At 38.5% G+C, this 25,672-nt stretch overlaps 3 protein-coding genes across 3 annotated transcripts; all 3 read right to left on the bottom strand.

Moving 5' to 3' along the window:
- Positions 1 to 1,587: 1,587 nt before the first annotated feature.
- LOC118434602 lies at positions 1,588 to 20,791 on the bottom strand. The gene is made up of 4 exons (XM_035848447.1): positions 20,443 to 20,791; positions 9,621 to 9,772; positions 6,678 to 6,804; positions 1,588 to 3,094 (listed from the first exon to the last, which is right to left on the bottom strand). The coding sequence occupies exons 1-4, from the start codon at positions 20,504 to 20,506 to the stop codon at positions 2,271 to 2,273; spliced, it is 1,167 nt and encodes a 388-aa protein (XP_035704340.1). The 5' UTR covers positions 20,507 to 20,791; the 3' UTR covers positions 1,588 to 2,270.
- Positions 20,792 to 21,233: 442 nt separating this feature from the next.
- On the bottom strand, positions 21,234 to 23,101 carry LOC118434483. The gene is made up of 5 exons (XM_035848179.1): positions 22,661 to 23,101; positions 22,460 to 22,582; positions 22,005 to 22,267; positions 21,543 to 21,908; positions 21,234 to 21,454 (listed from the first exon to the last, which is right to left on the bottom strand). The coding sequence occupies exons 2-5, from the start codon at positions 22,536 to 22,538 to the stop codon at positions 21,317 to 21,319; spliced, it is 846 nt and encodes a 281-aa protein (XP_035704072.1). The 5' UTR covers positions 22,539 to 22,582; positions 22,661 to 23,101; the 3' UTR covers positions 21,234 to 21,316.
- Positions 23,102 to 23,200: 99 nt separating this feature from the next.
- Positions 23,201 to 25,619, bottom strand: LOC110843162. Its single transcript, XM_022089108.2, has 6 exons — positions 25,438 to 25,619; positions 24,869 to 25,267; positions 23,979 to 24,675; positions 23,681 to 23,887; positions 23,466 to 23,595; positions 23,201 to 23,370 (listed from the first exon to the last, which is right to left on the bottom strand). The coding sequence occupies exons 1-6, from the start codon at positions 25,510 to 25,512 to the stop codon at positions 23,292 to 23,294; spliced, it is 1,587 nt and encodes a 528-aa protein (XP_021944800.1). The 5' UTR covers positions 25,513 to 25,619; the 3' UTR covers positions 23,201 to 23,291.
- Positions 25,620 to 25,672: the final 53 nt, after the last annotated feature.

Below are 25,672 nucleotides of genomic sequence, written 5' to 3'. Positions count from 1 at the left end.
AAATTATAACTAGAAAATTTTGAACAGAGTTTACAATTTAAAATAATAAGGAGCGAGAATTTTGAGCTCAGTCTACTGAAAAATTGAAGCCGGAGGAGAAAGTGAAAGTATTTTTGCATCATTCAATTTTGTATGAGAAGAATGAGGACGGAACATTTACGAGAGAGCTGAAATTGAAGTGAAGCCTTCACTGCGAAGGTAAAAAAAGGAGGACTATTTTTGTATTCTTTTACGCAAATCATCACGAGCTCGAAACTATATAAGATGATGTGGTCTGGTTGATTTAGGTTGGCCCGTTTCAGCCTGGTATTCACGCGTACTTGTACATATACTTACTTGCATATAGTGAATATGAGCCGTGGAGTGCATTTTGTACTTTTAAAACGTAAATCTTCTTCCCCGAAGCATCTAATCTTTTAGCGGAATGAAGTGGAATTCCAAGCTCCCTGATCCGCGATGATGGAAATGGGTGGAGGGGAGAAATATAGCATCTCAGGATAACATGCTTTCAGTCAACACCACACATCAAACCATCATTGATATACGTATATTGCAGTCGTCTAAACTTTATTATATATCGGAATGAATTTCATCATCTAATTTTTTTGCCATTAGCAAAAAAACTATTTTCCTAGTTGATAAACGCACTCATTCGCAAATTTCGGTCAATTTCTAAATCTCACAAGATTTTTTCTACTATCCATTAAAATATACAGAGCCAGAGCAAATCCAGTCAGTCACAAACCACGCGAGTCTTTCTACATCCAACACCTTCCATCTCAACACTTTCACTTTGCTACATTTATTTTCTGATCTTCAGGATTCATGTGGAGGAATTAAACCTCAGTCCTAGGGTGGCATACATAAATACTTGAGCACAGACGGACTCGTTGCAACAGACAAAGTATTATCTCCATACCTTTTACCCTTGTCACAGTTCCCAGACTCATTTGGGCTGCCCGACCTCGAGTGAAAGTAGCAGTTAGATTGAGATTATTGTCATGTCCTACAGCACCACCACCACCACCACCATCGCAGGATGCTAGCGAGGAGTCCTCTCCTCTTCTGACTGAAGCCTAATTTGAGATCGTCCTACTTTCTCCATGCAGTGCAAAGAGTCCCAAAGGGAGGCGTGTAGTGGTACGCAGCTTCAGCTCTTTGCTATGCCGCCAGTTAAAAGCACCATAACACTAACCTTGTGCATAAAAAAACGTATGCATATACGTATCTCAGCAGAGAGAAAAATATAGGCGAACGGTGAGTGCTTGGTGGATTTCGCCGGTTGGGTTGAAGTGGACAGGCTAATAATGAGATGTAATGTAATGGAAGCGGATGTGTGCCAACTTCTCGTGTTCCCAAATGCACTCGGATAATAAACAGCTCCGTCCTCATTTTATTCCCAAATCTCAAATTTCTCCTCAATTCAAACACTTATCGTTCACATCCAATTCACATCGTTCCACAAACAGTTGCATTCATCTGTTACATTTTACGGTTTTATCCCTTGGATTGGGACGACAAGTACACGCTGGTTTGTAGCCCATGTATGTATGTATGCAGAAAAGATAAGGAAATGAGAAAGGGCGGTGGGAGTAGTAGTCTTATTTATTACAATAGTTAGGGAGGGTGGCTAGCATTCCATGAATAAATCTTTGCCTTACATTCTATGTACATACATTTACTCTGTAATTCAAACATCCATTTATTTTAAGAGACTTTATCTAACAAAGGATCTTTTCAAGGAGGAGCTACCCGAGTCTGTCTGGCATGCTAACCCAATTTATAGGCGCATGCTATGCGTAGTACTTATCTAATACTTTTCCTTATCAGACGAGATTATTACTTAAAACTAGAGTGCATTATAGTTATGATAAAAAAAGACTGATGAGTGCCGACCTTATTTCATTGTAAAGAGCAAATATGAATGATCTAGAAATTATACTTACAAGTTAGATATTATTTTATAGGTACATATTACTGTATATAATGTATAAATTTATGGCTAAGTGCTTCTTCACAATTTGGTAATTTGATAAATATATGCAATAAGTAATACTGTTGGATCACATATAAATGTGGGATACGATTTTTTCTTCTTTTCATGGAAGTACTTACATTACTGATATGAATAGCCAATTATGTATTTTATATATCTATTACAGATCAATTTTTAGATAAAATACATTTAAGAAATAAAAATGTAGAGAATATCTGAGAATTGAAGATAGGAAGGCCCGTAGGAGTATGTAGTAAGTAACAAGTTGGTAATTTCAATCTCCTCCAAGATATTCCTGGTCAAGGAGATGGGCTTTATGGTAGTGTTTCTTCCTTTGCCGTCTAGTTTGGTGGTGGTGGTGACAGTCCTTTGGCCTCATATCGTCTTGACTTTCCCAAGTTCTGAGGTGAAAGTGACCAGCTTTATCTTTATGGTGGTGGTGATGGTGTCTCCCTTTATTCACGTCGTAGTGGTCACGCCGCTCCGACGCCGGAACATGTGAATGCGACCTATCTTCCAAGACTAATACTCTGTCTTCCTTCCCATTTTTGAGGTGGTTGTGACCGGTGACCTCAAATTGGGCATTCTTGGAAGAGCGGCTGCTACTGGGACCATCAAAGTTTTGAAAGCTTTTAAACTTGTTCGATAGATGTGACGTGGGCTCAGAGTGGTCAAAGTTTTTAAAGTGGCTGAAATCGTCGTTTAAAAGAGTTTCGTGTTCTTCAGCACTTTCTCGTCCATGTTGGTCATGTGGGTAGTCTGCATCACGGAAAAAGTGATCATTTTTAGATTCCCAAGAGGTGTGATCAGCATTCAGAGTATTTTCTGTGGCTTTATTTTCTCTCGTATGATCTTCTGAATCTGCTGTGGCGAGAGAAACTGCAGCAAAAGGGCGTCCTCTGCCCCTAAGGGGACCAGATACTCGGTGATAAATAAATTTTGGATGTTTAGATCGTCCCAAAGTTTTGGGTAGAGGACCGACAAAAGTTGCTTGATGAGGTGGATGAGGGACAAGAAAGCTGTTGTGGATTTTATTGAGTTGGTTCAGCGACGTATTTCCGGTCGATTTGGTTTTATGAAGTTCTTCTTCTACTCGGTCTGAAATATTAAAGTGGAATAAATTAAATAGGTTACTTGTGAACCACGTATTAAGATCAGAAGGATGTTTCATTCCTGCACAAACTCTGTACATACACCTTGTTTCTCAACTTTCCCAGAGTGGCCAAAAGCGTTCTTTATGATAGATTAAAAACACACCAACTGTTTTTATATGGCATAATTTATTCCAACTTTCAACTAACTAAAGAAAATAAAATGCAATAGGAAATTTCATTCTGCCCTCAATGTAACGACCTATATCTTACTCAGCCACGATTCGTTTCATTGATTTTTATACAAAACGTATGAAAATATTCAACAGGAAATAAATTTAAGGGTGAAAACGTTTGTTTATATTGAACTACTCAAAAGAAACAAAGTTCACGCAGCAGGTCTTTGAGAACTGAAAGAATTGCACCAACAATGACAATTTCACAACCAGCGTAATCACCACAGCTTGAAAAAGTTTTCTCCCATTTTTTGCCGTTTCTTTTTACAGAATCTCATTACTTGTTCGCTGCTTTCTGTGACTTTCCTCTGCTTGCAACATTTCATTATCTCGTTTTCACGGCCCTTCCGTGTCTAGATCTGTCCATTATGTGAGAATGTAATGTTATCATTGCATTACTACCTCTTTTCTTGCTTCAGCCCTAAATTCTCATTTCCCACCGTATTTCACACCCACCGAATCTTCACCTTGTGATTCTCTCATCATTTCATTTCTTTTGCTCCCTCGTAAATTTCTCTAATGGGTGCTCGGTTTTCAGTTTTAACAATCTTTGGGGAAACCTCGTGTCGACAACCCATAACCGCACTATAAAAAAATGATGATTGTTGGGTCAGAACTGGAGTAAATGAGACTGTTTAGCATTTTAACGAGTTTTCTTAACAGCATTGCACTATTGGTATTGTATTCGTATTGTGTATTAAGCATGCCATAATATTTTATGCCAATGCCCTTTATTTATTTAGATAGGCATTGTGATATTAATGTAAAGTATTTTAAAGTTAATGATATGATTATCAAATGAATGGCTCTTGCACCGAAAAATATCTACATTTTGTACTTAAAAACCCAACGAGATAAAGGGGGACTAACTAATCCTAATTCCTAAGACAAATTATCTGTAGGTGAATGGTTGTGCAGTACAACTTGCTCTAAAACATGAATTTTTTTATACATAAGGGTTGTTTCTATTTGTATTAAATTCAATTCACTGACAGCTCATCTAAACTTGGAATTTAGTCATCCGTCTTTCTGCCACTCTCATCTCTGTACACAAGTGAAAATCTGATGACGGAGGAAGGAAGGAATTGTCGATATTAAAGATGAGTCAGCCATTAAAGTGAATTGGTAGTCCGTATATCTATCTATCTAGATATGTACATGTGTGTGTGGTATTGAGGGCACGAAGTGGCCATCACACCAACCGCTTCAATTCCTTAAAGTTGTAACATAACATTAAAACGTACTTTTATTGCACGAGAAAAATCCAATTTCTGCACTAAACGGTAGTATAACCTGGTTGGAAAGAGCAGATTCAGTAGCCTGGAACCTGCTGGGGATAATAACTTGGTGGAAGAGTTGGTGGATTCAGCAGAATTGGTTCAGGTTATTTCCTCTCTCAAATGTCAATCATTGTAATCATCCCCCCAGTAACATTTCCATCAGGAGGTTGTTTTATTGGGAAAGTGGGTAACCAACTAACCACTGTCTGCAGGGAAAGCTCTTTTTATTCCTTTTACTCCCATTATGCCCTCCCTTATGACATCTCTTATGATCATGACCAGTATGGACGGGATGGTGGATGGCCATTTCTCTGAATTCAAATCAAGTTGAATGGACATAATGGTAAACCAGCATGTGTGCTCCGCCGACCGTCCATATTTGCTGCTACTCGAGATAAATTGTTCATTGCTGGACACCATATCAAAAGCAGAGCAAACTAGATAAAGAGAGAGAGAGGAGCAATGTGTACTGAAGCATGCATGAGATCATTAAGCACAAATGACCAAATTATCTCAGCCTCGTCCACCAAGCGTTATTGCTAATATTACTTATGCATTGTGCAGGAAAGGCTGCCAGATATGTATCTGCTCGCTCTCCTTATGGTTCGTCATTAGTAAATTTGATTGATTAGCAGAAATGATGCACTTCATAAAATTCCAGCAAAAAAGGGGAATGTCTCCACTAAAAATTAAACCGCCTTAATAAACTTCACCTCGAAGCTCATCAATCAGATTAATGCTGTGCACTTAGGTCTCCACCTCCCACCGACCATAGCGGCAGAGCCAGGGCTCGGGAAGAAAGCACTGAACCGAAACATTTAGTGAGGGTGAAAGCAGTTAGAGCTAAAGTATCCGCAAAATAAATAGAGAGGGGAATAAAGAAGGAACCAAGGCCAGACCCACTAACTAAGCAAGTCCTCGTTCCTAAGTCTGCCAGCACCGCACACCATGATGTCATTATCCGGGAAATGTACAAGAGAATTAACGTCAACTGTGGAAAGGAGCCATTCATTAACACTTTCTGTCATAGGAAGGGCAGCAGCAGCAGCAGTGGTGTACGTAAATACGTACTACACACTAATACGTAAGCTGTTGTGGGGAAATACTGGCGATAAATCTACCTGTGGTACACCGACTTGCCTCTTGATGAGACTAGATTAGATTGTTTTACAACTGGCAAAGTAATTTACGTCCTATGCACCAAAAATCCAATAAGATCACGGTCATTTGATTGCCTCATTGTGTACACAGCTTATTCATTCGGCGATAAAATAATGTCACTGGAGAAATGTATTGAAACCTGAAAACTGTGACTTGCCCTATACGCATTTATCTATTTGTTGTCACTGGCTGGTTTTGCACTTATGACACATTGATTGTTTTGTTGGAGAGAAGATAGCATAAAATATTAGCGCATGTTTCATGCTTTCCGTTACAAGACAACGGATATGTAATCACTGTTAACACTGTTCGGACAGGATTCCAGAGTGAAAACTCAAATGAAAGTAATAAATCAGGAGCTTGTTCTCATAAAACAGGGACGTTGATGACACCGACAAAGTTGGTTGTCCCCTAAAACTAAACAGGGAGCAGCAAAGTAACACACCCACTCACTCACAAGTTCTCGTAAAGTGAAAGAGATAATAACATCTTGTCCATGAGCCAGGCTTGGCTCTCATTAAAGGGAGCAATCAATCCTCTTTTATGGAATGAGCGACGTTAATAGCATACATATAGCACCCGTTTTGAGGAAATTAGGTTGTATAATACCTCTCCCCTCGTCCTTGACAAATATAAAGAGCGTCTATCCTGAAGCGTATTTCTGTGATACTTGAACCATAACTTGAATGCTCGCAATAATTTCAAAGGGACAAATAGAGAAAGTAAGTAACTCATAATTACATGGATGTGATGCGTATGTGGCTTGCATTTTCAGGTTTGAAGAACTTTACAAATATTGACCACTGTGCGTGAATAGTACATCAAAATGAATATTTTAGAGCGTATGTATGCACTGAACTTGACCACCAAGTCGGTGAAATTGTTGTAGGTATAAACTATCATACATACTCACCAAAAATTTCTCTCAGATGCACCCACTGTGATGTATTGGACGTGGCCAGGGCGTTGGCAAAGATTTGATCCCACAGTTTCATTTCATTTGTGTCGTGAGGTGTGTCCTCGCTGGCTCGTTTTGTTCTCTGAAAGTTAAAAATAGATTATTGAATTTCTTACATAATACATAAACACAAATGTCTGGTCACAACACACTATATTCGGATTTAAATCTTATAGAGAGCTAGTAAAATTAATTAAAAGCACATTAAACTCAGTACCCTCTGGAAATTTCTAGTTATTTCAGGAGGCGAAAGCAATTGTAATCCGACGGTCGCCGCCGGTCGGTCGGTCGCGGTGATGTGGAGTCACTCATGTCCACTGCTTTGTCCATTTCATTTCACGCGGATACTTTAATGATGCATTTGCACGCAACGTTACTAAACCCCATGTCCAACTCATCCTGCTCGCTTTCACCCTTCGCGTGCCATGCATTATTCTTTCCCCACAAAAATTTCATCCCAACACTGGGGATTAGGATTAAAGGTTGAGCTGGACACAGAAATCTTGTAATCAACGAACCAAAAACTAGCTCGTTTAGTCAATTTGTGACTGCTGAAACTTCGATCTGCCACGCACTCACCAACACCAACATTGATTTTACTTATATCTATAAGAACGAGTCCTACGTACATGACACATCGCATAGAAAGAAGGATAAATGCTGCACCCTTCTCGACTTTGAGCCGTGTGCTAATGTTACATATATTTCGTTTTTGTGCCACAAAGCAAAGAAGCTTTCATGTCTCCCATCAAGGAAAGAATTGGTGTGTAATATCAACCATTCAATCTTGTTTGTGACACGCCCGATTCAATGGAGAGACTGCATACATAACTTTCACTTTTCACTTTGAAGAGTTGAAAGAGCTTTCAATTGTGTTGAAGTAATGTAATGAAATCAGGCTCGAGGATTTGGAAATTTAAGCCAGACATGTGATAAGTACGTATGTTCGCTTCTATTTGAATTCTTTAGAGAGGTGAAAGTATGTGCGCAAATTAATTTTCCCCGTGAACCAGTTAATTAATTAATTAAATGTGGTATTTTTTACCAAAAATGATGCACGTAAGCATTTTGGATACTACGATGGTACAAATCAACTTGGCTCCATGAACAGCATGGTCAGTTGGATGAAAAGGACTACTTATGCTTACATGGAATAAAAAAAATGAAAGAGTGGACAGAAGGACGGACGCTCAGGAATATCAGCAGAGAAATGAATTAAGGTCACAAGGGAATAGTCTGACTCATTTGTCACACTCTTTTATCCTCCTCTTGTTCAACATGCTTAACGTTCCACCGTTCTTACGCCGTGACTGATGAACTTCGGACTTTCTCTCTTTTTTACTTCTTTCGCCAGGAAAGCCGTTACCTCACTTTTTCTCACATTCTTTTCTTCCAGGAACCCTCAACTTCAATGTCTCTACTTGAAGCACAAAGGATTTTTTACATGCGGTGAATGTCACATTCGAATCAATTGCTGATTGCTTGACAATATCAAATGACGACGTAGAATTCGCTTCCTTTATCACTGTCTCAACTCGACACGAGGATAGCCAACCAATTGGATAGGAATACATGAAGCTCCGATCATTGTAAATACGAATGGTATTTTATTGGCCCATCATTTCATTCATTAATCTCGTCAGAAATCTTGCCTCAATTGCATCACTATACTCTTCTCGTCACGTCGTAGGTTCAATGGCAAGACTGAAGTGAAAAACGACTGACTGGGTTCCAGTCAGCATTATTTTTTGTTAATTTAGCTCATGGTCGTTCTGAATTCGAGTTATAATTAATTGCTGCAACTTATTTAATCACACTTAGAAAATCCAATCAAGATTTTTATTTTAGCTGCACGATTTCTTTCCTAGAGATGCTTATTGGATTTGATGTACTTTGAAGCACAAATAATAGTATCTGTAAATACTACGGTTTAGGAAATAAATGCTACACAAATTTTCTCCAGTACACATGCAGTGTGCATTCCTTACCCTGCATAGAAACCAGTCGAAGTTATATAAATGCATAACAAACAACCAAATTCTTCATCCATTCCTTGGGGAAAACCTGTTTTGTTTAGCTTCATAAATATTTATACACACTTCAACTGAAATTGAGTGCCAAAGAAGAAGCACAAGAAGTACAAAATCCACTCTCAAACCTCAATCTCACCCTCTTCCTCCGTCACACAATCCTTTCTTTAACTTAATTCTTTAACGTTTTCTAAAATTCAGGAGCCGGTTCTAAAACCATTTCCCTGAAATCTTCCAATTTTCTGCGAACGAAAACAAATTCTTCAACCCGACTGGTCCTGTCCATGAAACACTACGACCGTGATTTATTTTCAATGTTGAAACTGATTGCACAAGAAAATTATAGCTATTTTATGTAAATAAAATCCAATAAATTAGACTCGCGCTAACCAATTGTTGTCTACATTAAACCTAAATTAAAAACCAGTAAGTGCTGTGTTATACATAATAGAGTTCGTGGTCCGAGAATTTTCTACTGCAGTTTCAGTACGTAAATATATTTAGTATTTATAGGAGAGAATTATTCTGAATACGATTCTCGGAATTGAGTAATTGAGAAAGCAATTTAACTTGACCTCGGTCATTTGTGGAAGTTTATCCCATACACCGTGTGCGTGTCTCATTACGGTTAAAACCCTGGTGTTTTTTTATCATTTGCAGACGTTATATTTTAAGTTTATGTATAAAGAATTAAATCCAAGTCAATTCTCCAACAATTAATTGATAAAATCGTTCCGTTAAAAATAATAATCTGGAGCCATTTATGATATTAATTCGATATATAATTTAGAAAAACAAGGAAACGATATCCTGCTCTTGGGATGGGATTAATCTAGGCATGCGAAAAAAATAAGAACGAAATGTTTACCAATTTGTAGCCGCTCGTATCAACATCATTCATGCTTCTTTTCCCGTTGTTTGGTGTTGAGGACGACGCTCCGGAAGAACCTGGAGGGAAATTTACGTTCACGCCGAGTGGGTGAAGCACGTCGGTGTCGGTATCACTGGAGCCGAAATAGGCTGAAAAAATACAATAAATTCGGATCAGCTTTCTCCCGTCACTTCAATTTGCCATTTGCTCTGACCTCCTCCTCCTTCGTGGCCTGTTCTCAATCCTTCCCAACAACCCTACGTTCCTTCCACCAAGTTATCAAACCACAAACAACGCCTACATGTATACATATGGACTTCTATACGTACGAAGAGATAGATTTGATTCCAGAAAGACTACTTACTACCTCAGGCTACGAGCAAAGTATCCGCAATTGGAGCTTCTTTCCAGCTTCTGGTTGTCTCAGGAGGACACAAATTGAGCTAGTGTGTCATATTTTACAGGATCTTGACGTTTCTGATTCTATTCACCCGTCAAAATTGCATGGCCTTAATACTTGAAAATAGAACAGACGTGGATTCTAGAAATATATATCCTTATTTAATGAACTCTACTCGGAAAATTCTAACCTAATAACGACACTTATCAATTGGAACATCTCTTGATGGTGCATGCAGGAGGGGAAACTTTACAGGGAATAACGATTCTCTAGTTGGGTTAAATAAATTGGAGGGCATTACTATTATACGAATATATGTATTTAGTTGAGGAGAAAGTAGAATTATTGTATTACATCAAGCAACCTGCCAAAAACCAAAATCATTATCGATTTCCACAACTTATTAAAATGACTTATGGATGGCAGAAGAGGAAGCAACGAACCGGTGGGTATACATATATTTGGATAGATATGTAGCTCTTGGCTACAACCCTGCTTGTTGCTGGCAGTGAAAGGCACAGAACTCTGAGGAAATAATGGAAGATCAATAAATTATCGTCCAACAACTTTCAAATCCGCTCTCCTGCTCTTCTTGCGGTGCTCAATTGAGGTTATGAAAGTCCTCAGGCAGGAGAAATTATGGGTGCACCAATATCCATGCATATGGATATTGGATTTGCTATGGTCTGCTCGTCTTCTCTTCGGGAAATGAATAATTTATGTAAATAATTATTATTATTAAATTAACTGAAATTAGCAAGAAGTAGCGTTTGTGTCACTTGTGGTAAGAGTGAAAAGTTCGAAAAGTTTTCAAACTATAGTTCCACTCATCCTCAACGAGGATTGATATAATATGCAACTCTAACCTACATAGTAAAAAAAACTGCTCACAAATAGAAATATGAAAGCTAAACGGTTAAGTCAAAAGCAGATCAAGGAGAATAAAAATATTTCAGGGGAAACCTTTTACTTTATTTATCCCCTAATGCAGTTTACTTTCCACTTGATTTGTCCTTTAAACAATTGAAAAGACGAGATAAATGCATGTGCATTGGAAAGTAGAAATGCATGCACTTATCAATCACAGCCCATTGAGAGAGAAATCTACTCAACTGTGAAAGTTACACAACAAGACATCCAAATAACCGCGGAGCATCCATACTCCGCAGACGGATTCTGAATATTATTATGTAAAACAGTAATTATTATTTTGACAAATATTTAACCAACTCGCACAATTTCAACAGTTATGCAACTTTCTCTATGAAAGTTGGTTTATTTTGTATGCACAAAGTCGTAGCTGGAGATTTCAGTTCGTTATACATACACACTCTCTCGAAGAGTCTCTCCCCTCCCCCTCCGTAGATTTGCTATTATGTGCATACACATGTATGTGTACACTGTCTCTAAATATTTCGCTATTCCTTGTTGACTCCTGTAACTTTCAGTTTGAAAAATGTAATAAAAAAGAGATCAAAGAAATTGTTTCTTATTCGAGGACCAAATCCAGTACGAGGAAGAAGTGGTGGAACAGGGCCCCCTTCTGAAGATGTCAAAAAGAGAAATTCGAACGGCGGAGAGAAAGACGGAACAAAGTTGCTTTCTCTCCAGCTCATCTACCAGCCAAGCCAAGCCAAGCCGGAGAATTCTGAGCTTCTTCATCACTGAAAAGTATGTCTTTGAAATGCTTGCACTCCGCTCGCCTTCTTCTATTTTGACTCGAGTTTGTCTCGTTCTTTCGTTGCGAGTAATTGGACGCCTTTTCTATTTCTTTCCTCCCCTCCTCCTCCTCCTCCTCCTCCTTCATCTGTTCCTAACAAATTTCCACTTGTGTGGACCCTTTCTTATTCTTTCAATCAGTTCGGGATCAGTTGAATTCCTCACTTTTCCCTTTTTAAAACGTCTTGAGCTCCAGAACAAAGTGAATGTGGCACGGGAGCGGGGACGAAAAATGTTTTATGGGGCAGAGAGAGTGGTTGGGTACAAAATGAAATGAAACGTGTTTGAAAGCCACTTGTTCCAAATCAAATTATCTGTCATGGGATATATAAGCTATGTCCTGAACTTTATACTTTGTCATATTCCCTCGTGACCGCTGCTGCTGGTCTTGGTCCAGAGTAACTGAAAAACTTTTGTATACACACACACATATCTTGAGTGGTTTTCCTCTCACTGGGTCAAACCGTCCTGGGATGCTCGGTTTTGGGCAAAAGTTGATAACTCGCGGGGTTTAAGAAATCGCTTTAAAAAACTTTAAACTCTTCAAGCCTTATTTTTCGTTCTTTGTGTTACTGTTACACACTTTGAGGTTTAACGACAATTAAAGTTTAAAGACATCGTACGCCTCATAGTACAGAGAAAGAAACATATAGCGTTATGTGAAATAGTGTTGTAATAATTCTTTGGATAGTGGGATGTATATTCGGTGTAAGCATTAGTATTTAAATAACAATGATTTTGACCGTTCTTGAAGGAATCAAATTTGACCGAAACCCATGAGACAACGGTAGATTCATTCAGTGTAAGATGCTTTCTTACCGGACCCACAAAAGTATTTACTTGCATTCATCTGCATACATTAAGAAGACCAACTTTGCATACTTTAAACGTTGCATACATGCATGTAATCCTGGAAAAGTCACCACAATTTGGAAGCCACAATAGTGTGCCTACCCTTTTCTTGTTCGCATGAAATAAGCGTGGCTTACGAAACAATTGTCTTACGTCAACGCAACCAAAACCAGCCATCTAAAACTAACTAAAGAGCAAAATCTTGGTTTAATCTCAGTCTCATCAGGTTTTGTTTCGCTTTTTCCTCAGGATTCGCTTTACCGTCCACATCCACCAGATAAGAGTTGGGATGGATATGAATGAATGTGTGCAGGAAGGAGGGAGAAAGAAAGGCATAAGAGAGACCGCAAATCAGAGAAACTAAACTGCGGTTTATTTATTTTCCTGCTCTTCCTCCTCCAAGTAAACCAAACTAAATGCCGACTCGACTCACTTTTGCTTTCTTTGTTTGGATTTGTCTACAAGAGCAGAGTTCAGGCAGGGCTTGGCTTCTACTTCTTGCTCGTGGTTTACTTTGCAAGATCGGAAGGATTTAGCAGGGCGACTTGAGCAATAAATCTAATAGAGAGAATAAGAAGAGGACGAGCAGGAAGGGTTTATATTTATTTGGCCCAGGTGGCTTGAGGAGGAGAGATTTGGAAATAGAACAAACGAGAAATTCAAAGACCTCGGCGCTGAGGAGAGGAGACTCTCCTCAGAGTCACAATACAATAACATTCGCAATTTCCTAGAAATATTTCCCTATTTCTGTCCTCAGTCAAGTAGGAAATACAGAAGAACAGGAAAGAATGCTTTCACTTGGCTTTGTTTGGGAATGCGGATTCATTCATACACATCTGCAATATTATTATCTGCTTCTTCAAGTTTGGCTTCTTCCTATTATGAGTCTAGTATTAAGTGAGATGAAAACTATTGTTGAGGAAAACATGTCCTTGCTTTTGTTTTGTTATGTTTCCTCTCTCGACAGAATTGCCTCGTTGCTGTGTGTTTCGCATTGTTTCGTCAGCGCAAAGGATGTCCCACTGGGTCCTCTTGAAATGATATTGCACTTTACTAAAGATAAGTGGATTACCTGTTTGTGTCACCAAACTTCCAAGCAAGCATTGAACCAACCACCACGCCCATAAAATAAACAACAAGTTTTCGCCTAGTGTGTAAGATTGTCGATTGTGGATTTTATACCTCCAATGGGACACAGAAACAGCCAATTATTGTTGTTAATTTGGCAAGAAAATGACACTAGCGCTTTATCCATTGTTTATACAATGATGCAATACTAGATATACAAATCTGCAATTTGTCATGAGAATTGTTCTCATGTGCTAAAGCGTATGTAAGAAGTATAAGAGAACAAACAAAATGCACTTATAAATATATATTTGTATGTGCATGCGTAAAATTGTACGTATATGTACATTTATTTGTCCATACATATACACTTATTTTATTTTGCTATAAAATACGGAGAAAACCTGCACGCATTTTCGTGTACCACTTGAGATTATTCTCCAGTTGTAATTTTTGAATCTGGATGCCAAACCAAATATGAGATACGTCTGTAGTAAGGAAGTACAATATTATGGTGGCTGACGATTCCACACCCATTACGTTGATGGCAACCATATGCACTTCCATATTACTTCCGCCTCACTAAAAACGCGTATTCTATTCTCTCCATGCTCTCTCCTCTCTCTCGGTTTATCTCCACCAACTAAGTGTTCAATTCAAAGTTTCCAAGTTTTCAATGTTCTCTCTTCAAAGGTGGATATTTTACGGGTGTGATGACAATGATGAAGTAGGTTGAGGGAGAAGGAAAACTTTTCTTCAAGGAATAAGTTTTCAGTTTCTGCTCAAATAGACCCACAATGCCGTGTTCTGTTCTATTCTCTGCTTCGTTCCCGTTCAACGGTGAAGGATGAACAAGGCAAAAAGAAAACTGTGAATTTTGAAATTGAGCTTAAATACTGGAATAGTGTGGAGAACAAAAGGCGCCTTTGAACACTTTAAGGTTGCAGCATCAACTATTGAATTGAGCACTAAACTAAACTGCACGTGGGGAGAAAGAGGGAAAGCTCGCTTCGCTCATTCCTGACTCAGGGGAGAGAAAGAGAAAGGGGAGAAAATCCCAAGACTTTCGCATCCTTGTAAAGCAGCAAACAACGCTCTGTATGCTTTGCATTCATATTATAATGCGCTTCGAGATTGTGAATGGCAACAGAAGGTGAGCGAACATCTTGAGCTTTCGTCCCACTCCTTGGTCTCGTATCGTTTGGTCATTGGTAATAAGAGGGGAGGGAAGAGGAGGAGGATGTATTATGGTCTGCGAGACTGTGATACGGTGTGTGTTGAGTTGAGGTCATGTTAGCGGCTAACAACAAAATATGCACAAAATAATAAATGATGAGCTACAGTGATATCAGTTTATATGCGTAGATCAATTTATGTATATATGCATATGCGTAGTCATAAAACGCCAATTATGCCAAAAGTTCCGTGGAGGGAACTCAATGTTGAGAGGATAAATTTATGAATCTGGTGATATATACATATATACCTTCCGTACGATATGTATGTAATCTAAGATTGGTCGATTTTCAATATATTTCTGAATTTCCCATTCATTCAGCATTTCCGAAGTACTATAGATGTCTTATTGCAGTCCCAGGATCCTACATATCATCGAAAGAAACCACCACCGACGAACCAACAATCTTGGTAGGATCTCTTTCACCAAAATTTATAAGCTTCCTCCTCTCCTGAGCTTCTCTTTATCAATTCTTATCTGAAAGATAGGAATTGAGGGCGTCGTTTTTCATACTTCCTATTTATTTCCATTCCCCATACATACTTCCAAGAACGGTATATGGAGAAAATTTCCTATTGTCATTGCACTATAGTCGGGAACATCGAAGGACATTGTATTGTGTGGTGACCTCACATAAAGTAACAGGAGAAAGTATCACACTTTTCAATAGCCCGATACATTTTGCAATCGATATATTTTCCATCACCGATCACTATAATTATGCGCTAATCTCTCTTTCGCAGTGTTAGCACATGCAAAATCATTTTACATAAGTGACATTTGCTAGGAAATGTTCCATCATATAAAGCACAACTTTAGATTTCAAGACTTTCATAGCACCAGTTATCTGAGCAAAGTTCAACTAAAGCCAAGTATGTATATCTATAAAATGTATGTCAGATCATCCGTTGGATTACAGTGTAACCAAAATTGGCAAAAGTTGTGTTATCATCAGCTCAAATTAATGAACCCAATTTCCCCTTGATGAAAAGTTTTCTTTGAAGATTAAACTTTTCAAAAGGGCCACACATACCACAAAATTAGCCGTCACGCTGGTTGCCACTTTCAAAAGTTTGCAAAAATACGGAATTTCTAGACTTATTGCGAGATCCAAAAATTAACTGGATCGCAATACTTTATATTTGTTCTCTTTCAGTTGCCACCATGTTAATGCATAACATACATTTGCGGAATGCAGTACTCACCAAGCCCTATGCCCTAACAAGTTAACAAACTATGCAAGTTAACTCAAGCATTCAAACTTTTTAACAAATTAGCTCTAATTGTTAATTGGATGGACGTTGCAGTGAGAAATTCCAATAAAATACTCAGCATAGAGTACATACTTACGTGCATATGTAGGTATAAACCCCTGGACTACTTTGTTACTACAGGAAATGGAGCTACGTACATGGCTTGACAGCCTCACATACAAAACCAGGATGCCAGGGGCCAATCTGCTTGAAAACTTTATAAGCTCACCACTAAAGTGAAAGCACATTCAACCGTCATCCGGATTGATCAATAGAATATTTATGTATATGCTGATCTGCATGGCAGTAAAATGACTTACCACAATTAAAATCCTGTTGCTCTCATGGAGCGAAAGACTTGGTGAAAGCAATTCAGAGCTGCCCAAGTTAATTATTGATAGACATGAGAGGAAGGGAAGCCAAATCTGCAGACTTTCCCATTTCCGGAGACATTCATTCGTTTACTTCCATCACATTGCTCTCCTCAACTAATGTCGACGGTTAACACATCAACATATATCTATGTGCATACGTACATACGTATCCAGCAGCGTCCATTTCCTCCTATACAGAAACGAGCATCGCAGCCTGACGAAAGCAAACTGAGTGAAAGATTCAATTCGCTTCGAAATTCAATTCTGCAGAATGAAATCCAGAATGAGAAGTGGGAAAGGAAGTCAGTCAAACTCTACAAAGTTGTTGGCGTGGTGGTGGAGTTGGTTTGCCACATGAACGGCTGAAACGGTACTTAATCAACTCTTTGCCATCCATGTTCGTATTGATTGACTGACATGTATGTGAGAGAGGAGAAAGCAGCAGGATATCGCTCTTCAATGAAGACGAGACAGCAGAGTGGAGAGATAACTGCGTCACCCACGACCACGCGAGGTGTCCGTGATAAAACCCCTGCCGAACATTTAAAACGAAATATTATGTAAGATGCTCCCTTGCCTGCTAGTAAAAGTGGCCAAGTGTCGTACTGCGGGGAAAGTAGAATTATAAGTTGTGCAAGTCTTGACGAAATGTTATTTGCAAAAATACTAGTGCATATGTATTGATCTTATAGAAATATGTAGTTGTATGGTAATTGAAAAAAAATTTCTGCTCAGGACGGCCGCTTCGTTTGTTTTCTTGAATGACCCATTTATTAATAATAAGAAGCTGACAAACGCAGATAAATCATTCAACAGCATTCGCATTTCCTTTCGCTTATTCATGCAAACTCAATTGCAATACGGGGTTGAGTCGGATTAGTTTTTCAGCTCCAAGAATTTCTCTAGTCTGACGTGAAGAACAAAACAATGTCGACGGAGCAATATCACATCATAAAAGTGGATGGAAAAGTTATTTGTGTAATATCCACAAGCAACACCTATAATAACATGAACCTGGGGGGAGAAACATTCGTCAACTTTCCACCGACTACTAGTACATGTATACTTGCTCATGTATTTATAAGGTGAGCTTAGGTGAAGCGAAGTGAGGTGAGCTTTTTTGTACGATATTATATATCTTCTTGGAACTGCCATCAGAGAGTGGTAAACTTCCCCCGGAAAATGAACAACTGCATACATTGAGAAACAGGTGTACTAACAACGACGTAAAGAAAATGAGCTGTTGTTTGAACATTGCTGACAAGAGAAAGCCCTCGTTCTGCCCTGTATTTAGTTTGTCAAACTTTTAAAGTAAAGACAAACTTTAGTAGATTTGTCACAAAGTGAAGTTCTGACAGGGGTTTGAAATATTAAGCATGCTTGTGATTGACTCTGACATTTTTAACGTATCCATCCAAGTATCACTCGCAACAGTTACTTTTCCATTAAACAAGCTAATTTCCTTGTTCAGCAAATGAAATTGGGAAACTTAAATTCTATTATTCACTAAAAAGGTTGCCAGCAGAAAATGAAAACAAAATGGAAATATGACAGCCAACTGTGCCACTGAAAAGATATACATGCGCTCAATTGGTTTACTTACTTTTTACAAGTTAAAAATATTTGAGTGAAATTCGGTAGGCACAAAAACCTCAATTTTACATATTTAGTTAGAAAAGAACAATCGATATTCTGCAATGTAGATTGCGACTGAATGCAGATCCCCCTTTATTTGGTGACAAATCTAAAAGTTTAATATGCTAAGCACTACTTTGATCTTGATTTGAGCCTTTGAAATTTGTGTAGTTTCCGTCCGGATTTGCGTGCACATTACATTTGTATTCCACGAATGGCTGTGGCGGATGCATTAAAGCAAATATATATCTGTATATAATGTATATACATATGGATATATGCACGTGAAAACACTGAACGTTGGTGGAATTGTCAAATTGCAGAGATTGAACTAACTTTCCTAGGCTGGCTTTTGATATTGATTTTAATCTGAATAAGCAAAATCATATAACCTGAGGTAAGGAAAGTAACACACCACAGCGTATGCACATATTTTGCGCTATTGTTCGGAACTCTAAAATGATATAAATAGAAGGTGTAAGGTTGGCTGTGTGGCTGTATGTGGGGTGGCCGACATACATATTTGGAGTTATGTTCTGCATAATATGCGCCGTGTTCCTAATGGAGTGGAATTTCGCATGCAGAGGCTCATAAGTGTCCCCGACGGCTGTAAATCTCGTTCTCATCAACTCGAATTTAATCCAATTAATTAAAATCCTGTCGACCAATTGCTAAACACGGAAGGCACATGATGCATGAATACATGAACACGAAGGTACATAGTGCATCTTGCTAAATGATATGCACAATAGATTAGCATCAAGTTTTAATCAAATTTTAACAAAAAAAGCATTTGAGATATTCAGCACATCTTAAGTACACATATGCACGTTTATGTATGTACAACTTGGAAGTTTTATATGTTTCTGAATTTAATTGCTGTGTTGTGCACAATTAAAATGCACATAATACAAATCGTTATTTACTCTCCTGGAAGACAAGATGCATTTAAAACTTGAAAAAATTCTTCCTCTTGTTCCTGCATGTATTTTATCCTGGCGACCAGGAAAGGCCAAACTATAACATTATTCTGCTTCACACTACAGGAAAAAAAAGAACTACACCCAAAGCTAAGCCAAGACAAGAAGGAAATCCAGTAAAAACTTAGACGAGAACTTTACATGCGGACTTTATGAGTCTTTCACATGACATGATTTGGTAGGCGCAAACAACCAGAATAAACCAGACAAGAGAAAGCCAAATAAGTTGGGCTGAAACATATCTGCTCATTTTTTCAAGTTTTTTGTATCTCCTTATGGCAGCTTTCACGCATCAAATTTCACATGTTTGATTCCTCGTAAGTTGCACTTACCTACCTCCATGCATGTTTTTTTAAATATTTAATATGCTAGTTTCTTAAGGATGCTAAGTTTGATTCTCACATTTCCCTTACTTTTCACCTTTAAACGTCGTCGTGTTTAGCAGTGCAACATGCCTTATTCATTGAATATCATTGAATATGATAACAACTTCAATTCTATATCTACATCATTTCATCGGGATCTTGAGCATTCCATGGTGCGACTTATGTTCACCATAAACCACATCTAAATCCCACATTTCAATATCGCCCGAGAATAATAAAAGCTGAATAAAACTGAACGGCATATTTGTTTGATGTCCATATCATTAGTATTCGCCCCAGTGCTGCTGAGGGAAAGCATATAAGCTCTCTTGAGAAAGGGACAAATAAAGCATAAAATGTGGGAGTGAGCATATGTGCATAATGCTAGCAGCCAGTGGATTATGTGTGATGTCGTTGTCCAAGGTGGTGACAATAATGGAGACTATCCCTTGATTTATATTATATGATTTATTTTATATGACAAGGAGATGATCCTCACTTCTCTTTATATCCTTTTATGCAACCCCAGCAACTTTTCTGACCATAAAACTTTCACAAAGTCAGAGTCAACTTCTCAATCGCCAAAAAGTGTTGACTGCAATATGAGGCCAGCAAGTTAGAATACTACTTTTAGGGCAATTGTCGGGTGTTATTGTCCAAACGGAGGAATGACATTATATCACGATTTGCTCAACTTTCCTCGACCAATGCCGCAATATCTTTCAGAACCAAATACCGATAAAGTACACTGACACTTGAATAGCAAGTGAAATGACTTTCTCTTCGAAGTAAGCAGTTGACGTGTCTGATTTCAGTTTCCTCGTATAAATCGCATGGACATATAAATCAACGCTTGACTTCTTTACGGTCACACATTCCTTTCATTATGAATAAAGTTGGGATAAATTGGGAAATTAGCTGATTTTTATTACTTACCAAAGATAACAGTGAATTGTAGAATCCATCCCACGCAATCTCTCTTCTGCAGGAAATTCTTCATCCTGGTCAAACTGGAGGAACCTTTTGGTACGTTATGACCGTCAACTTTGACCAGTCCAATTATATAATGTCCACTTGTGTGATTTTACAAATTTATGATTCAAAAAATAATAATTTTCTCTAATTCGTCAATTTGGTGTTAAACGAGTAAAGTCGCCAATGATTTTCTGAATACAAAAAATGTCACTATATTTTGTGTCCATGTACAAAATGTGACTTTTGAGAACAAAAGCCGTGCGTGTGGCCGTTGGGAGAAAATTTGTGAGTGAAAGAGAGGTCCGCTCAAGAAGAGATGTAGCTTCTGACTGGAGTCGGGTGAAAGTGAGCACACATTTTTACCCTGCCACCTCCTCAACCACTACACATACTTACGTGCATTTGCATTAGTCTTTGGCTGCGTAAGCTCAGTACAAGTACCTATTTTATGAAAATTAGGGCTAAATATGTGGGAAACATGGATAGTTTTGTCAAAAATTTTAGCTCAATTTGTGTACCACATACCACAGAAAATAATTTATGCACAGATTCGTTTTCTTGCTCACGACAAGTTGCTGTTGGTTGGTACAAATATACTTGATTTGCAATCATACTGAATTTATACATCAAAGTTCAGTGGTGTTAATGATACTTGTTATTAGTTCTGGGAGACTTTGTGCAGAAATTGTAACAAAGAATATTGTGCACGTTAAGTATATAAATAAAATGAAAGTCAACTACTTGAGTTTGTCTTTAACTTGTGTTATGAAGTTTATATTTCAGTTTCATTAAACATTATGCATCTTTGTATGACGAGATGGCTTCTTATTTACATTCATGCCGTCGCCGTGTGCTGATCCACGATCGACTTAATATTTGTCCATTTTCTTTGAACAAAATTCCTAATGTTTTTGAAAATTCGTAGTACAATGAAACACAACGCGAGAGGGATGAGACTTAATTTGCTCTGCGTCTATAAATAATAGAGTAATTGTCAGTATTACAGATTATTGACTAATATTAAGGATGTGGCTAATCTTATTAAATTATATGATATATACTTCTGGAGTCCAGGAGAAAGTGCTTAACCATGTGAGCTCCAGGCGCTTCCATTCCACTAGCAGCAAATGAGTTAAACGCATTGCAATAAAGCCTGTGAACCCCACCATCCCATCGTTCTCAAGTTTCGTAGGCATCAGTTTGAGCAATATGGCCAGCAAACTCAAATTTATCAGGATCCTCACTCCAAGCCGAAATCGAGTATTGCAGAGGACATTGCCCACATGAAAATAGTTGAAGGACTGCAAAGTCCCCACGCAGTAAAAGATGAAGATCGCTCTCCAGTTTAATATCGAGGTTATTGACAGCAAAATATAGATGATGGAAGAAATAATTCCCATAATTATAATACAGTCCACCTCGCGGCACTACACACAAATACTTCTTAAAATATACGTCATAGTCATATACCTACATGCAAATTAGCATTATTTTATTGGAAAGGTTCATCTGGTAAATCTTACGAAAGCGTCAGTAGCGTTGAATAAAGCCCAGTTGAAATGCATGGTGTACGCCGTTGAAAGAGCTGCCGTCATTTTATTTCTGGCCTTGAGGTATGAAACGCCTGCTTTATTCAAAACGGCTACAGGATCTCCCACTCTGAACATTTCTTGAGCAACGAGCCATCCCTCGGTCATCAGTATCATAAAGTTCCACAGACAGCGAAAACATATGAAAACCATGAAATGGACGAAAAATGAAGTAATATCGGACTCAAGAGGAAATCCTATACACAGGAGGTTTAAAAATATAGGTTAAATATGTGCACGGTACATTCTTCTAATTTGACTCAACCTGCATCCATGCAGACTCCCTGATTTCACAATGATTGACCTATATCTAATGTCGCAAATGTGTGAAATCACGGAGTATGGCTGCAGGTTAAGGAAATTGTTACCATATTCATTATAAATGGAACCTTTAAGTGGCCGGTGATCGACCCCATCAGGGACTGGAACAAACCCCAAAATATTTAGGACAAGAAGTAGTAACAACATTGAAACGGAGAATCGTTGGGCAGCACTGGGAAAATTATTTGGATCTAAATTTAAAAAAATTAAAATTTATACAAATAAATGCAAATATGTAAGTATCCGGTGATTTCTGAATACAAGCAAACCTCCAGAAATTGTCTCGTATGCTGTGATGGAACGCCATACCAGATAAAATGTGACGATGATCTTACACACTCGTGCATATTCACGTGGAAGAAGATTGAATGCCAAGGTCCAAATTAACTGCCATTTTAAACCCAGGTCGAGACAGCAACGCAATTCTCTCCACTAATAATATGTTAAAGAGTATATGAAATTCATATTATGAATACAATACACCCGTGCTAACGTTGAAACAAGGAAACAAGTACATTTATGATAATACGAGGAAAATAATAAAGCATTCTGACCATTGCACCGTTTACAGGACTTCGTGACAGTTCCTCCATTTTATGAACACCAAACTGTCAGTCAGGTCGATCGGTGTCGATGACTATTCCATATCATTTGACACTTTAGGGGCACCGCGCTATAAAAATTGTATTCATACAAGTTCATGTACATCCTCGATACCGTTTCCATGAACCACCCTCTCATTAATATATTTATGTAAATACTTATTTATTAGAGAGAAAATAAGTATGAACATCCGCAGATCAGCAACATTGGTGTATACATATTTTTATTTCACTCTTATCATTATATAATAATCATTATGTCATTGTAACAAAGAAAAACAGGTATCGTTTGCATTATTTATTGTTGCTCATTACTGTCAGCTTCTGAACCATCATTATTTAATCTCACCCACGTGATATGGTCCCTGGACTTTGACCTAAGCAAGTGTTATTAAATAATTATTTATTATTATTATAAATTTTATTCAGGTGTCAACAGATATTTCAGAACTTATTGGTTCATCTTCCTTACCTAACTTTCCAGCCCGATTGAGTGTCCCCTATTCTTGGGAACGCGTTCATCTCGAACACGAGATCAGCAGGGGTGTTGTCTCTTGACCATGTAATGCTGTTCTTAGTCTCGTTGGACAAATACCAAGTTCCTAGAAAACATAAAATTGCATTGGTACAAAAATATTGGTCTGATTATAGTTTCATCAAATTCTACAATTTTATTACGCTACACACCTGGGGGGCCTCGATAAATGTTGTCATCTTCGTTGGACTTGGATTCAGAGCTGGAGTCACTTTCAGATGATTCTTCTTCATTCTGGCCACCCTTCTTCTTGTTGAGTTCATCTAGTAAATCTTCCTCATTGAGAACGTTTCCATTTTGAGAGGTTTGGGGCAGAGGCATTCTCTGCCAAACAATTCCACGGTGATCCTTGCTTATAACTTTATGGACATGAATAGAAAAAATTAGGAAACGTGTTTTTGCAAAAAAAGTTACGTCGCAAAACTATGTTAAGAAATTACTAAACCTTACCTTTCCATCCAGCAAGTTCGTCTCCCACATTCCAATTGCTTGTGTCACTCAAGCTGGTCCTGATAGAGCCAGCTTCATCAACGTTGCGTTCATTAACATAAAATGCTCTCGAATATGTGTTGAAAATACGAGGGAATCCTTCAATCAATTCTCCTTCGGCACTTGGGATAAGTTTATTTCTTTGAGTTTTGACTTGTCTTCCAGCACTAGAACCTGATCTCAGCGACTTGAGAGACCGAAGTCGATTTTCATTTTGAGAATTTCTTGCTTGGAGGTTGGCAACGGCAGCCGCATTTGAAGCCGACGACGACGCCTGTCTGGAGGAGGATGAGGTGGACCCCCAACGTTCCCAAGAGATATGGTCCTTGGATTTGCTGATAACAACCCAACCGTTAACTACTTCACCTACTCTTGGAGGGTGATCCTCATGGCTGGGTTCAATATTTGGTGGGGTTGAAGAAGTGGTTTGGGATTTCAGTTGTCTTTTTCCTCCACGACTGGTAGTTCTCAATGATTTTGTACGATTACTGCTTCGAGAAGAGGAAGTTGCAGAAACTGCTGGTTTCTTGACGTACGGGTGGACCAGTTCGTTTGTAGGATAGCCTGTGTGACGGGAACCTTGTGGTTGTACCCCTTCAATCAAGGCCTCCTCAGTATATTCGTCCTCCTTGCCAGGGACAACGACTCGTGCCAAGACCTATATGAATTCACCCATGACTATTTAATTAAGTTATTTTTAATACATATTCAGGTGATTGTTCTAAAATGTTAGTGTAAGCAGGAAAAAATGGAGTTACATAAGTATACATATGTGGATTATGTATTGGCAAAACGGCAAATACGCGTAATATTTTCATGGTCCAGTATGTAATTAAGCTATAACTACTCACTGCATCTCTGCCTGAGCCAAGCCTCCTCAACTCTCCAGGTTGTCCTTGAGTATGACCACTGCTGCCTCTTCTCGTGTAGGTTATCTGATCATCCGTTCTGTGACTAATAGACCACAAATGATCTCCGTCATCGTTAGGTTTCGAAATTGCTTGGGATGATGTGCGGCCTCTGCTGCTCTTTCTTCGCGCAGATTCCTCAACTCCTGACCTCACTTCTGGACGCCACCTTGAAGAACCGGATCTGCGACGCGGCACGGCTGCTGGAGGGGTAGCAGTAGTGGTCAGGTTGCAGTCGACATTTCCTGTTGGTGCTGGTTCGAGAGGTTTCCGGACGTATGTGATATGATCATCACTTTCACTCTCAACTTTCCAGGTGGCTTCATCTACCAAACCTCGTGTCTTAAAGCAGAAAAAAATTGGACATTCTGTTAGATTGTACTCAAGAAATGGCCTCTAAATCAGTAAAGTCTGCGTTACAAATACTCAAAATGGACCTAGGTCTGGCCGTAGATAACATATGTCATATGTGTATTATATACGTCGAAGGTACGCATAAGAATTCCACTTACCGGTCTATGAAGAACGGTTCCAGCAGAAACACTGCCAAGCACAGCAACTGCTGCGGCAACAATTAGAAATCTCATATTTTCAGAAAATAATTTTCCAAAAAAGACTTTATGCTAAATAAGAATGTAGGCAGAAGGCCTTGGTCAAATGTGGCCAAATTCGAATTGGCGACTGAACTAAACAAGTCAGGGCCAGGGAATTTTATGCATTTCCAGCTACGTACATAATACGTAATTA

Source organism: Folsomia candida, unplaced genomic scaffold (genome assembly GCF_002217175.1).
Source record: "Folsomia candida strain VU population unplaced genomic scaffold, ASM221717v1 Fcan01_Sc002, whole genome shotgun sequence".
Taxonomy (NCBI): domain Eukaryota; kingdom Metazoa; phylum Arthropoda; class Collembola; order Entomobryomorpha; family Isotomidae; genus Folsomia; species Folsomia candida.
The sequence above is the reverse complement of the archived record's forward strand: the minus strand, read 5'-3'. Positions and strand labels throughout refer to the sequence as shown.

Coding starts and splice junctions, on each gene's coding strand:
- LOC118434602 (XM_035848447.1), bottom strand. CDS start 20,506: ATGAAGAATTTCCTGCAGAAGAGAGATTGCGTGGGATGGATTCTACAA. Junction 9,773..20,442: donor ACAATTCACTGTTATCTTTG/GTAAGTAATAAA, acceptor GTATTTTTTCAG/CCTATTTCGGCTCCAGTGAT. Junction 3,095..6,677: donor GCATCTGAGAGAAATTTTTG/GTGAGTATGTAT, acceptor TTAATATTTCAG/ACCGAGTAGAAGAAGAACTT.
- LOC118434483 (XM_035848179.1), bottom strand. CDS start 22,538: ATGTTGTTACTACTTCTTGTCCTAAATATTTTGGGGTTTGTTCCAGTC. Junction 22,268..22,459: donor CGATCACCGGCCACTTAAAG/GTTCCATTTATA, acceptor TCCTGTGTATAG/GATTTCCTCTTGAGTCCGAT. Junction 21,455..21,542: donor CTTTCTCCTGGACTCCAGAA/GTATATATCATA, acceptor TATTATTTATAG/ACGCAGAGCAAATTAAGTCT.
- LOC110843162 (XM_022089108.2), bottom strand. CDS start 25,512: ATGAGATTTCTAATTGTTGCCGCAGCAGTTGCTGTGCTTGGCAGTGTT. Junction 24,676..24,868: donor TTGGCTCAGGCAGAGATGCA/GTGAGTAGTTAT, acceptor GAATTCATATAG/GTCTTGGCACGAGTCGTTGT. Junction 23,371..23,465: donor CAATCGGGCTGGAAAGTTAG/GTAAGGAAGATG, acceptor ACACTTGCTTAG/GTCAAAGTCCAGGGACCATA.